General features: G+C 48.2%; 1 protein-coding gene across 1 annotated transcript in view; it reads left to right on the forward strand.

Moving 5' to 3' along the window:
* TUSC3 (tumor suppressor candidate 3) overlaps positions 1-13,909 on the forward strand; it is a 71,411-nt gene that overhangs the window by 32,094 nt on the left and 25,408 nt on the right. Inside the window, exon 6 of the mRNA XM_027853695.1 lies at positions 6,529-6,618. Coding sequence (XP_027709496.1) covers positions 6,529-6,618 — 90 coding nt within the window. The remainder of the gene's footprint in view (positions 1-6,528; positions 6,619-13,909) is intronic.

Here is a 13,909-nt window from a genome sequence, read left to right on the forward strand (position 1 = left end):
GCCCACAGGATGGATTGGCTGACCATTTAGGTGCGTGTGTTATAATCTGGGCCATGGACGTTCTTTGTTGAGGGACTGTCTCCTGGATAAATGGTCAGGCCAGATCCTTCTGCATGGATGTAAATCTCTTCCAGGAGACTGACTGCTGTAACACATCCCCAGTCAGAGTTCCCCAGAGGCTCTCTGCTACTTGGACTATGCATTTGTCCTCCATTGCAGTGGTGCACACTTTTGGCAAATATACATCTGTTTTATGCTTTGGCTGAAGTTTAGGGTTAGAAAGTTATTAAACAGGGTTATTTCTCTTACATTTTTCTAGGAATCGTGAATGATTTTGATGTATGGATCAAAGGAACTTTGGGGGAAGGGAGCCTTTTCATAATCTACCAGTAGTCATGTGGGATCTAGCATTCACTATATCTTTTAGTCATTTGTCCATTTTAGAAGATTGCTTGAGAAAGCCTACTCATTTCTTTACTAATAGCCACGTGAAGGGTGCCAGGGATTTGTGTGCAGGTGAGTCTCATCGAGGTTTCGTAAGGTAAGGGGATGGACCCCAGAGAAAGAACTGATGAAGTCTGAATGCAGATGAAAGCATACTTTTTTTACTTTATTTTTCTTGTTTTTTTTTTTTTTCCTTTTTGGTCTGTGTTTTCTTTCACGACATGACCAATATGGAAACATGTTTTGCAGGATTGAATGTGTATCACCTATATCAAAGTGCTTGCTTTCTCAGTGAGGGTATAGGGAAGGAGGAAGAGAATTTGGAAGTCAGAATTTAAAAAAAAGAATGTTAACCATTGTTTTATATGTGATTGGGGGAAAAGTGCTAAATAAATAAAGACAACAGCTTAGAGCCAAGGTGGCAGAGTGATGGGCAGCAGCGCGGTGACCTCCCCTCCACAGACTCTTCCAAACAGATGTGTCAGATGCACAAAAAGATGGAATCCTGATGGAGACATCCAGAAAAAGGCACCGCAAGTCATTTGCCCAGCCTATCGTGGCATACAGAGGCAGACAGAGAGGTGTATGGACACTGGGGATGGGATCAGGCCAGGAGTACGCTATGCATACTGCACTCTGGCATCCAAGGAGAAGCTGGGCACCACCACAAGAGGAGGTCTCAGATCTATAAACAGCAGCACCAGACCCATGCCAGGTCACTGGGACAGTGGCAGGTGCAGCTTGCAGTTTTGGGTCATAGATCCAGGGAGGACTGAGAAAGGGACCTATGCAGGGTGGCATTCCTGGGAGAGAGGGCCGGGCTAGTGTATGGAGAAAGAAGTTCAGAAGATGCTAGCAGCAGTAGCAGCGGCAGCAGCATGGCTCAAAGCCCAGGCACAGAACAGGGTCTCACTTCCAACAGCTAGCCAAGCCTATGAGGAGAATAACTAGGGTGGGAATTCTAGCCCAAAGGGGAGCCCAGAATTCCTCCACTCTGAACCAGCAGACTTTTCTAGCTGGCTGATAGCAGCAGAGTGTGGCAGCATCTACTCTTGCTCAGACCCAAACCTTTAAGATGTTAAATAAAAACAAAACATAAGTCCTTACACCAATGGGGAAAATATTTCAAGACCTGTATATGTTTCCCATGGCTTATCACATCATATGTTTCTCTAGGCCTTGTCATCTCCTGTGAACAATGCCATAGTTTCACGGTCCATTGTAATTCTTGAAAAATCCCTATGCCTTATTCTTTAAAAAGGTTGGGCACAACCCAGCATGTCTCAGCCAGCCCTTCATTTTTATCGGCCTTGAGAAGCATTGGCAAATTGAGTTTCAAGACTGGATTTTTGTGCTCTTTTGTTACGTTATTTCTGTCATGACAATGAAGGATCCTTTGATGTATCCTTTTAATCTCTTTTCTTGCAGGGGAACAGGAGTCATTATACTTCTTCATTTGTCTATAGTTAATTTTTGGTTTTATAACTTAAAAGGGGGCTTATAGCTACCAGTGATAAAAATGGGCTGACCCCAGGTGATCCCTGTGCCTTATTGTGTGATATAGAATATTTTTCATGGATGAAGCTTCCTGGAGATTCTCTGCATGGTGTGCCGTGGCTGCCTTTGTGCTGCCAATGATGAACTTGGTTTCTCAATGCAGGGGAGCTTGGGAAGGATCAGTGAGCCTCCTCCAGGCTTTGGCAAAGGTTTTCTTCTTTTGTCTAGCAGTTGTTTGCAGAGCTCATGTCTCATGAAGGTTATACCTTCCACTTGGCCAATTCTGATTTTCAAGGAGTTTTTTTTTTTTCCTCAGTAAAGTTTTATGCCTCTTTTAACAAGTTGCTAATTCTATTTTCATAACTTTGTTGCATAGTTCTCATTTCTTTTCCCATGTTTTTCTCTGCTGCTCTTATTTGGTTTTTAAAATCTTTTTTTTTTCTCTTTTTTTAATCTCTTTCTTTATCTCAGGAATTCTGGTGAGTTTTTGTCATATCTGCATTTTTTCTTTGTGGCTTTGCTTGTAGATGTTTTCAGGTCATTGTCTTCTTCTGGGTTTGCGTCTTAGGCATCCTTGTCCCCAGAGTAGCTCTTTGTGGTTGGGTTCTTTTTCTGATTGCTCATTCTTCCAGCCCACTTACTGACTTTGGACTTTGTTAGTGTTGGGCTCTGCCGGCCTCTGAGAGGGCATCCGGCTTGAGCGTCTGCTGTTTTCACAGCTCAGTCGGAGGACCTGCCCGCCTGGTCTGCGTTCTCCAAGTTCCCGGCCTGTTTCGGGTCCTTTGGTACGTGTGCTGCCGAGACTGCTGCTGGACTCAGTCACTCTCGGCCTGCTGGAAGGTTTTGTAGAGTCAGAGTGACTGAACTGCCGGCAGGAGCTGCCCTGTTATTCCTCTGTAGACGTGAGCAGGATTAAAGGCTGGGACTGAGTCTCTGCTCTGCTCTTGGGCCCTGAGCCTCACAGCTGGGGTTCTGGGACTTGTTCCTTGCTCCATGCATAGCTGGGGCTTCTCACTGGTGACTGTGACCTCTCTGTCCCACCCTGGAACTGTGACCTGGGCCTGGGTAATGGGAGATGGAAAGTCCCCTGGAGATCCAGAGCACTTGTCTCTGGCCTGGGTCTGTGACTGGGAACTGGGTAAAATGCCAGATGACACCCGTTCTCACTCCCAGGTCTGGCTCAGGGGTCCCCTGGGATCTCCTCCTGCCCTGGTGGTCGGTCTCAGGCCCTTGACTGTCCCTGGGAACTAGACTGCTCCTCACCCTTCCCCAGTGTCCACAGGCCTGGCTTGTCTTCTGGGCTGGAAAAATGACTCCCTGTCTTCTTTCTGAGCTTTCTCTATCAGAGTTTGTTCTGGTGCATTGTCTGAGTTGTTGAGGACAGGGTACGTTTGGGAGAGCTGGGCAGAAATGCTGCCTCTGCCGTCTTGACTGCCTCAGAACAGGGGTTCTTCATTTTGGTCTGTGTCCTGCCTTCCTTTGCCAGTCTGGTGAAGCCTGTGGTCTGTTCTCAGAATCATGTTTTCAGTCCATTGCAGAGGACATGTTGGAGAAGGATTCCTTGTGGAGAGTGAGGCCCTCCAGATATTCTTGTAGATAGATAGTAATGTGCAAGTTGAACTTCGCCCCAGAGCTTTGCATGGCCTCTTGGAAGAGGTGTAGAATTGGAAGAGTTCGGGCGGCCACACCAGGAAGGCCAAGTGCAGGAGGAATGTCTGTGGCCTGCATTTGGCTGGATGAGCTAGGGACTGTTATTGTATATATCTGGGAGAGTGTGAACCACCACCAAGGTGGGCCCAGGGTTAAACTGGGAGAGGGGTGATCATGTTGTATGGACCTTCCTCTTCCCCCAAGGTCAGCATTGGGGAGGGCATGGGGATGAGTGACACAGAGGCAGAGTGCTGGGCCTGGAGTCAGGAAGATCTGAGTTCAAATCCAACCTCAGACACTTGTTAGCTATCCTGGGAAAGTCACCAAACCACTGGTTGCCTCAGTTTTCTTATCTATAAAATAGAGATAGTAGCAGCACCTATTAAAGGAGTGAAGTGCTTAGCAGAGTGCCAGGGCACGTAATTTCTGTAAGAATTTTAGCTACTGTTGTTACCATAATCAATATCAATATCATTATCATTATTTAGTGAGCATGGATGGGTTGTGATGGGCATGGTTAGAAGGAACATCTAAATCAATTCTATCTAATCATCTGGATCATTTAATCAAAGCATATCTATTCTGGGGTATTAGAGACTCTGTATATGAAAAACTGGAACCCAGACCCCATAACTACCCTGTGACTTTTAGAGGTAGCATACTGAAATTGGAGCCTTTAAAAATTATTATTATTACTGTGATTAATATCTCTGTCCTGAAAGAAAGAGAAGATGCCAGAGGTGGCTGGGGCTTCAACATAGTCTTGGAAAGATCGCACACAGGTCAGAACATCACAATGAAGGGTAGAAAATAATATTGCAAGGCAAAAATAACAGGAAAAGTGAGATTGAAGCAATTTCAAGTCTATAAAGCCTTAGAAACAGAGACTAATAAGAAATAAAAAACGTCCGTTCCTGTGTCTAGATAAAAGTATCAGGTCAGATATGAGTTTAAAAGAAGCATTTTGAGGACCTCCCTTTTTTCCTCAAATTTCTGACGTGTCTCTAATGAACCAAACCACACTGGAGGAACCTAAAGTCTTTCCTGGGGAAAATGTGTTTCCTTGGGTAATGAAGATAAATCTGGTATTTGACAGTGATTACAAATCATTTCTCTGTTCACAAAAGCCTTCGTTCTACTTCTTCCTCGTCCTTTCAGTCAGTTATTCGGTTTAGAAGGCGCCTGGCTTCCTGGTAACGCATTTTGTGAGATGAGCCTGGAAGACGCCTTCTAGGACATGAGGCCTGTTGACCTTTTCTCCTCGTCTCCTTCCTTGCTTCGTGTCTTCTTGATGTTTCCAGCCTGGACAGTTGTTGTTGATGTCATATAATCGAGTTTTTTTAGAGATGTCTTGATTTGAGGTGGCCTCTGTGGCATCAGGCTCCATGAAGCCTTCTCTGGCAGACTCTGAAGACCCTGTCGTGCAAGGAGAGCAGAAGGCGGGCACACTGGGGATTCCTTAGAGCTGGGGTCGTTCTCCTCGGCCAACTCTGTTTATTGAGCTTGTCACTAAGATTGTAGACATTGCATTCTTTTGGCTTCAGTGAAACTGCTCTGTTCCCTACCTTTGGCACATAACTTTCCATCTCCTGCCTTTTTTCCATGTGCTCTCCTAGTTCCTTTCTGCCTAGGCCACCCCCACCCCCTCCTTCAGCGTCCAGATCTCCTTGGAGCACACCTGGCCGTTAGTGTCTTTCCTTCCTTCGCCTTCCGAGCTGTTGCCCCTTAGCCAGGCATTGCCTTGCAGCCTCTCCGGGGGCTTTTGCCCATTTTTCCTCCTCGGTCTCAGACAAAGGATTTGCCATGGAGACGCACCTCTTGTTCTTTAAGGATCAGGCCTGTCCCTCAGTTGCTTTTCTGCGCATGTAGCTGGCTTGCCCCCTTTTCCGCTCATACCTGCCCTCCATGATGGATCTCAGACCATCCTTTGTGAGGATGTCGGAGTTGGCGTCATGCTGAGGATGCTCAGGGCCACTGTGCACCTTCCCATTGCTTTGGAGTCAGTTATCCTTTTAATTATAGCGAGATCATGGGGTGCCTTGAAGGGAAGCCTTGCAGCCTTACTGGGGGAATACTCTTATCCCAGTAATAGGTTTTCATGGCAGTGAGCAGATGGCGATCATGAGCAACCCTGGATGGTCCCCAGTGTGGTCTGGCACAGTCAGCCCAGCCACGTGTGCAGAAAGTTGGCCACCACCATAATTATTCTGGTCATAGCATCCCATGAAACAGATGGGTGGCCGGCCATCCTCTGTGCTCCTCCCTGGTTTGGGCAGTGACAGTGACGATGCTTCCAGAGATGTGGCCGCACGTGTGGTCCCAATACTCAGTGTCTGTGCTTTTACTATTAAAGGGTGTCTTCTCCAAGGGTGTGTCCCTTCTAATCTGTATTTTATCTACTGCAAGTCAAGGAGGGTCTATGTGGGCACTCAGTTAATGTTATTTACTTGGTTAGCTGGACCAAACTTTGACAGAGAATTCAGGAATAGAAAACCTGTCCTAAGTCTGTCAGTTCCTACTCTGACAGATTCTTTTAGGTCTAAAATGCAATTCTTTTTTTTTTTTTAATAAAAAAACCGCACTTACTATGAGGCTCTTACATACCTGAGAAGATGCTGTTCCAGACCCTAGGATCACAACGACATCAATGAAATAATGAAATAATGCCTGCCCTGTCATGTTACTGGCACCCTCCCAGGGACGGGAGGGCTCTGTCACGTGGCCCAGCTGCCACGTTCAAGCGGGTTCAGTCCACGTGATCTCAGAGCTGTTGGGAAGGTGAAGCGTGTAAGCTGTGGTTGGCTCTCGTAGGCAGTATCTTAAATCTTTTACAGATTTTTAAATAACTGAATTTGCTGAATAAACTGGTTGTATTCATGTAGCATTTTGTATTTTATCTTCTCTGAGTTTGTCATTTGCATTTGCCCTCTTTTTCAGTGTGTGGTCTTTGCTATGACATCAGGACAAATGTGGAATCATATCCGGGGACCTCCGTACGCCCATAAGAACCCTCAGAATGGACAAGTGGTAAGTTTCCGTACGAAGATTGACAAATCTGATTGTGTTTAGCCTATGGAAACAAGAGTTCTCCCTGTGTTAGTTACACAATGGTCGTCTGTGCCTTCTCCTCCCTCCCCCCAACATCCTGATTGCACTGGGGGCTCTCTAATGTTAGAGCGGTGGGGGACTTGGAGATGCTCTCTGCCACTCATCTTCTGCCAAGGTCATGAGCGCTTGACCCCAGCGTGGAACGTGGCTTCCAGAGATCTCTCCAGAACAGACCCGCTCCCAAGCCGATCACGTAACGTGGTGGGAGTGGCGCCTGATTTGTGTAGGCCATTCTCAGTGCTGTAATGGGGTGGCTTCTTTGCCATTCTGAGCCTCGAAGGCTCAGGCTTGAAGGAGTTTGTGCTGCCAGTGTGAGGGAAACGCCTCCTCTGCAGGGCTGGTTTTCTGACCTGCTGTGACTCGTGAGCTAGCATTCGCAAAGCGCCTACTGTGTGCCGGCTCTGTGCTGAGCCCTTTACAAAGAGGGTCTCATTTGATCCTCACAAAATCCGGGGAGGGAGGGCTCTTCCGAACCCCATTTGAGGAATGTGAGGCAAACAGGGAAGTGACTTGCCCAAGGTCACACAGCTAGTAAGTGTCTGAGGCCCAATTGGAACTCAGGTCTTGCTGCCTCCAGGCTCGGTCCTCTGTGCACTCTGGGATCCCCTCGCAGTCCAGTCTACACTGTCATCTCTTCTGAGCTGAGTCTCTTACTCCTTATCCTGTTGAAGCCCCAGGCCACTGTCCCATGTCCCTATATAGAGGCTGCTGAGCGAGGGGGGGAGGTTTCCAGGCCCTCGTGCTGACTGGCTCCTCCCCAGATTGATGTCACTCTGCTTAGACACCTGCCACGCTGCCTCCTCCTGCATAGGCGGGTGGCCCTTCCCCTCGCCAGAGCCAGCTCCTCTCTGTGCATCCCTGCTCCTGCAGCAGATTTCTCTCTGATTTCGCCTCTCTCTCTGTGTCTGTCTCTGCTGTGACCTGCAGACATGCACCCATGTCTCCCACATCCTCCACCTGTGTGCATTCTCAGCAGCTGTCATTCTTAGCTACTCTGGAGATATCTGCCTCCACTTCGTCTCCTCCAGTCCCTGCAGCCTGCCCTGGCTTCTGACCTCATCAACCGACAGATCTGCTCCCTCCAGATTTATCAGTGGTCTTTTAATTCCCCAGTCCAGTGGCCTCTTCTCTGCCCTCCTCTTTGACCTCTGCAGCCTGTGACACTGTTGATCCCTCTCTCCTCCTTGATCCTCTCTTCTCGAGGTTTCAGGACATCCCTCCCTCCTGATTCTCCTCCTCCCTCTCTGGCCACTCTTCCTCAGTCTCTTTTGCTGGGCCCTCTTCCCAACCGAGCCCTCTGACCGTGGATGCCCCACGGGGCTCTGTCCTGGGCCTTCTTCTCAGGTCTGTCTTTGCTCCTTCACTTAGTGGTGAGCTCATCAGCTCCCATGATTGGATGACCCATCAGTTAACCTGTAGAAAGGCATGGCAGTGACCTGAGCCCAGAGACAGTTGACCTTGCCTCAGATTGCCTGCGCCCTCTCTTTCCTGGCCTCCCCTCCTGTGTGTGGATTGGCTTCCCCTCTTACGTGGCTCCTTGGGGGAAGGGACTGTCTCATGCGGGAGTGTGTCTTCCTAGGGCTTACTGCAGTTCCTGGCATGCGTTTTGTTCAGAATTGGTTAGCTAGACCGAACTTGGACAGAGAATTCAGGAAGAGAAAACCTGTCCTAAGTCTGTCAGTTCCTACGCTGACAGATTCTTTTAGGTCTTTTGGTTAGTTTTTCAAGACATCTGCCAAATCCTTCCTTGTCCACCCCTGTTGGGTGGGCTTCTTCTCAAGCCACACATTTGGCAGGCCTGGATTTAAGCACGGTCAGCGAGTCCAGATGCTCTTCTCAGATGCCATTTCCTTAGCCGGGCGTTCACTTCCCAAAGCAGGTTTTGTCTTCCACATTCCTTACCTTCAAGGAGCTGACGTGTGGCAAACTCAACCCTCGTCCCTGTGGACTTCAATTTCTCTCCCAGGACTTCATTACTAATACCTTGGAGACATTTGTGCCTGGGGGGATCTGAGGGAAGGGGCATTTCTCCTGGTGCATTCTGCCACTGGAGCTCCTCCTGGCCCATGGTGGGCTTCCTGCCTTTCCTGCCTTGCTAGGCTTTCAGTTGGCCAGAGCGTAGAGGCTAGCACTGGCCCAGACATGCTGTGGACTGTTCTTTTGGTAACAGCTGCCACACCAGGCTATCAAAAGCCAGGCAGTATATCAGATTGCGCATCATCTAGGGGAGGGTGATGGGGAGGGAGGGGGAGAAAAATTTTAAACTCAAAAGCATATGGAAGTGATCGTTGATAAATCAAAATAAATTAATTTTTAAAAAAAAGCCAGGCAGAGTGGCCCCAGATTAATTCTGTTCCCATGAGGCCTCGTGTCATCAGGAGATCCTTACCTAAAGTCTGCATCTCTTCTCTACCACAACTCTAAATGATTTGGAGCCTCGGCAAGGAAGGTCCTTGGCCTCCCCTCACCTGTCCACATGCCTTTCTTTATTGTGTTTACTGGTCACCAGCCCATGGTCTGGGAAGAGTCTCAGTCTCCCTACGTTTATAAGTAATATTATGTCACTCTAGCTGTGGTCAGGGCTTCAATAAGTACCTGGATTAGCTCTGATGAGGCTCAGGTTCAATCCCTTTGGGTGCTTCATCCTGATTTTAGGAAGCAGGGACTTTGTGGGGATCTCTGCATGCCCTGACCCAAGCCCTGTCTTTTAACTAAACTATGTATTGTTCTTCAGTAGTCTCACTCCTTGAAATGCCTAATGCCTTTGAATGAGCTGCCGTGGTTCTGTTACAACTAAGATTATTCTTGAACTTTGGTGCAAATAAAATGAGGGAGTCAGCGATGGGGTGCGCCTGAGAGGGGGGCCACCTCATTTTGGAGCAGAGCTTTTCATTCTCTGAAGTCACGGGAAAGAGAAGTGGTGGTTTTTGACATGAGCTTTGCCCGTCTGGCAGGTGTGTTCTTGTGCTGGGGAGGTTCAGACAGGGAAGGAAGACTTCCTGAACGTCTTCACCCCTTTCTCATGCTCTTTTGGTGTGCTCCTCGTTTGCTCCTGGGCAAAGGAGTGTGGATGGAACTGGTTGGGGAGAACCAGCTTGCTCCAGCTGTCTGAAAAGGAGGAGACTTCTGCTCAGGAATACCCATAGGCCTTTGTGAGTCTGACTGCAGTGACGGGCACATGGTGCAGTCCCAGGGGGCTCCCAGGCAGAAAAGCTGACTGGGTCCTTTGGGGCCGTTGGGATGGAATGGAAGGGATCGGAAATATGTACAAATTAAATGAAGGAAAGCATTTTGGTAGTTCAGGAGGCAGTGAGGATTTGGTACAGAGAACCACTTTAATATTTCAGCAGAGAGCAAAAGTGTCTGTCTCCACTGTTTGTTTTTTACCAAGTAGATGTGGCTGAAGTATGTGTGGGATGTGTGTGTGCGCCTCTGCAGACGTACTGCAAAGGGTCAGCCTACCGCTGCTGAGCATGAGCTCCAGGATTTATCCCAGTCATGTAAGATACTGCGGGCTCATTCTCTTGGCTCTGGCACCCAGTTTCCTATGGTGCCTTGGCAGGGCTAGCTTTCTTGGCTTAATTGATACTTCTTGTATACTCTGACTCCTTAAATGTCAAAAACCAGAGGCTATTTGCCTTATTGACCTAATTTGAATAAACAAATACTTTTTTTTTCCCAAAATATATAAGCAATAGAATATAGGATTGGTGTTATTTTATGTTTTGTACGTGTGGATGCCCTTGCAGAATTCCCTTTAGTGCTTCAAAATAGCGATTACTTTTGGAAAGGCTAATAAAGGTTGTTTTCTTCGTCAAATCAGTGTTGAAATTTAGAGGGGTAACTTAGAAGTAGATAATTTTTTTTTCAATTCTCCATATTGTAACTACCTTTTTAAAGGCAAATCACTGCAGAATTTGCATTTTAGATGTTGACAGTAATGAGGATGCTTAGCCCTTTCCAGTGTGCTGAACACAGTGACAGAAGAAATGGTTTGTGAATAGAAGTAAAGGCTTTTGCAGCTTTCTGTGCAGCCGCACTACGGTACCTGGGGCTGAGAGAAGTTTTGGTACGCGGCGGCAGCAGCAGGATCACCATCATCAGCCGCTATATAGATTCCCAAGAGACTTTGGAATTTGCATCGTCCCTCTCCCTTCAGCCCCACAGCCAAGGCCCGGGGAGATTCCCCCTTGGGGGAAGCTCCTCCAGCTTGGGCACCCACTCAGGAAGCTTCCCCTTGGTGTGGGCAGCCCCGCCCAGTTGGGCTCTGCTCTGGCTCTCCGACCTGCCTGGTGTTTCTCTGCTTCAGGCACTCTGTGTTGCACCCAAATGGGCCTGCCCATCATTTCTCATGGTGACCTTCTCTCTTCCATCGCTGTGCCTTTGCAGAGACTGCCCCTCGCCTCCAGTGGGCTCCCCCTGTAGCTCCTTCCCCCAGCCCCCCTGCACATTCCCTGCCATTCTCTGTCTTCACTCACCTGTCCTGCTCTCCTCCTCCCTATTACAGCAGAAGTTCTTGGGAGGAACCACTTGTTTATTTTTACCTCCTAGCACAATGCCCCACCCACAGGTGGTGCCTAGTATGTGTTTGTTGGGTGAATGAATGGAAAAGATATGTCCTTGCCCTCATGGAGGTCGGAGGTCAGTACCCACACACACAGACTGTCCCGGTGTGTGTGTGGTGTGTGTGTGTGTGTGTGTGTTGGGCTGTGTGTGTGTATGTGTGTGTGAAAGTTACGTGGTCTCTGAGAGCCCTTCTAGTTCTAATGGGCTCTTAGGGTTTGAGTCCTTAAACGAGGATGTGGTAAGTCCATGTGAGGCATCCTCTTGAGCCCCTGGGATGTACTGGAAGGAGCACAGCTTCATCCTCTCTGAACTGCTTTCTGCCGGCACTTGACATGTTCTTAGGTAAGAGTAGGTGTATTACTGGGTGGGTTGGGGGGGTGGCGGTGAAGGTGGCTCACAGATGATGCCACTTTGTATCTGTTATCTCAGGGCCAAGCAGGGTGAGGAGACCATCCAGAATACAGTAAGGTACAATGTCAGTTGTGCCCTGTTGGGAATCTGGGCGGTTTTGTAGTCTTAGCTATCTGGGGGCACTTTGAGGACCAGGACCTATTATCCACACTCTGCCGCTGACTCCAGGCAAGGCGCAAAGTCTTGTAGGTGCACCCAGTCAGTGCTCAGTATTTGCTGAAATGAATTGGAGGTCATCTAGTCCAGGAGTGTCAAACTTTAATAGAAACCAGATCTCTGCCAGCACACTTTGACTTAGAAAACCACAAGTTAGCATTATCTTTGTTGTATTTTTAGTTATTTTGTTAAAAATTTCCCAGTTGCATTTTCATGTGGCTTGGGCTCCTCTCAGGAGCTCTGCTGCCACATTGAGCCCACTTTGTGTTGCTGATAAGAGAACTGATCCCGTAGTGGGATCACAGGATCCCAGATGTAGAGTTGAGAGGGACCTTAGAATCCAGAGAGACAAATCACCTCATTCTACAGACAAGGAAACTGAGTCCCAGAGAGACAAAATGAAGACTTGTCCAGGCTTCACATAAATTGGGTGAGATTTGAACCCAGGTCTTCTGAAATCCAGGTCCATTGTGCTCTCTTAAGACTCTATACAGCCTCTGGAATGAACCTGCTTAGGGACAGATTGCCAGTGAATGACAGAGAACCCAGACTAGAATCCAGCAACCCCGTCTCCCAAGTCGTCTTCTCCTCCCTTCCTCCTGGGTTACTTATCATTGTCCAGGTGACTCCCAAGTGTCCACCTTCAGCTTTCTCTTGAGCTCCTTTCCCACGTCCCCACTTGCCTCTGGGACATTTCTGACTGAATTGGCTGTTGTCCTTTGTTCTTGAAGAGGACCAAAAGGCCATTAGTGTGTCCGACTGTGGCTGATCAGACCAGCATATGAGCTTGGGCCCACATAGTTCACGTGGACATTTGGAATGGAGGTGGCTCCAGATTTGTGCAGCTCACATTTCTTTTGAGCAACGCAATTCTGCCTTGCTCAGCGAGTGCAGCGCCCCTTTGATGTGGCCACGCTGTGCTGGGTGGTCCTGTGCTAACGTCTCCTGTTTCTCATGATCACTTGAAAAAGTTCTTTAGAGAGACTTTCAGAATGTCCTTGTTATCACCTTTTTTTTTTTTTTTTTTTGGTGAGTCAATCAGGGTTAAGTGACTTGCCCAGAGTCACACAGCTAGTGGGTGTTATGTGTCTGAGGCCAGATTTGAACTCAGATCCTCCTGACTCCAAGGCTGGAGCTCTAACCACTGCGCAACCTAGCATCACTTCTTCTAACTTCTGTGTGAACACTGGCCTCGTGTGAGCTCGCCATAAAATGACCTTTTAGGCAAACACACCTTTGGCATTCCAAAGCATGGCCGGTCCATCGGAGTTGCACTCTCTGCAGTAGGGTTTGAATTCTTGGCAGTTCAGCTTGAGAAAGGACCTCAGTGCCCGGTACCTTCTGCTGCCCGGTGATCTTCAGAATCTTCCCCAGACAGTTCAAATGGAAGCGACTCCGTTTCCTGGCATGGGCTGGTAGACCCTCCAGGTTTCACAAATATGACCAAATGTCTCCTGGGAATGTGCCTTGGCCTGTCCAAAGCGCAGCTTTCTAGATTCCTTGGAGCCCATCCATCGTCACTCCCATGTTTCTGTGTGGGCACCACTGTTCTTCCACCTTCTTGGTTTGGAACCCAGGGTCATCTGCAGCTCCCGATTTGCTTTGCTCACCCCACATAACCGTTTGGTTACCTAATCATGTTATTTCCTGCGTCTGCATTGTCTTTCTTCCTCTTCTGTCTATTCATGAGGCTGCTGCGCCGGGCTAAGTGCTCAGCCCCTCTCTCCTGGACTCTTGCAGTCGCCTCTGTCTCATGGATTTGCCCTTTGGGTGCTGTCTTCCACTCAGCTCCCAGAGGGATTTTCTGAGAGCCTAAGGCCGAGCACATTATTCTCCAGCTCAGGAAATTCTTCCCTGTCCTATGTGGCCTGGACTTACTTGCTTCCTTACCCTTCACCTTCATGGTGTCCACTTTAACAGTGAAAAATAAGGAGGAGTACCAGGTGATGATTTCTAGGGGAGAAGGAAAGGAGGGAGAGTGGGTCTCTGTGGTTTTATAACTACCTGTTCCTTGTGATTGGCTCTTGTTTTGTGTGTGTGTGTGTGTGTGTGTGTGTGTGTGTGTGTGTGTGTGTGT

Source organism: Vombatus ursinus, unplaced genomic scaffold (assembly GCF_900497805.2).
Source record: "Vombatus ursinus unplaced genomic scaffold, bare-nosed wombat genome assembly UNPS02010193.1, whole genome shotgun sequence".
Taxonomy (NCBI): Eukaryota; Metazoa; Chordata; class Mammalia; order Diprotodontia; family Vombatidae; genus Vombatus; species Vombatus ursinus.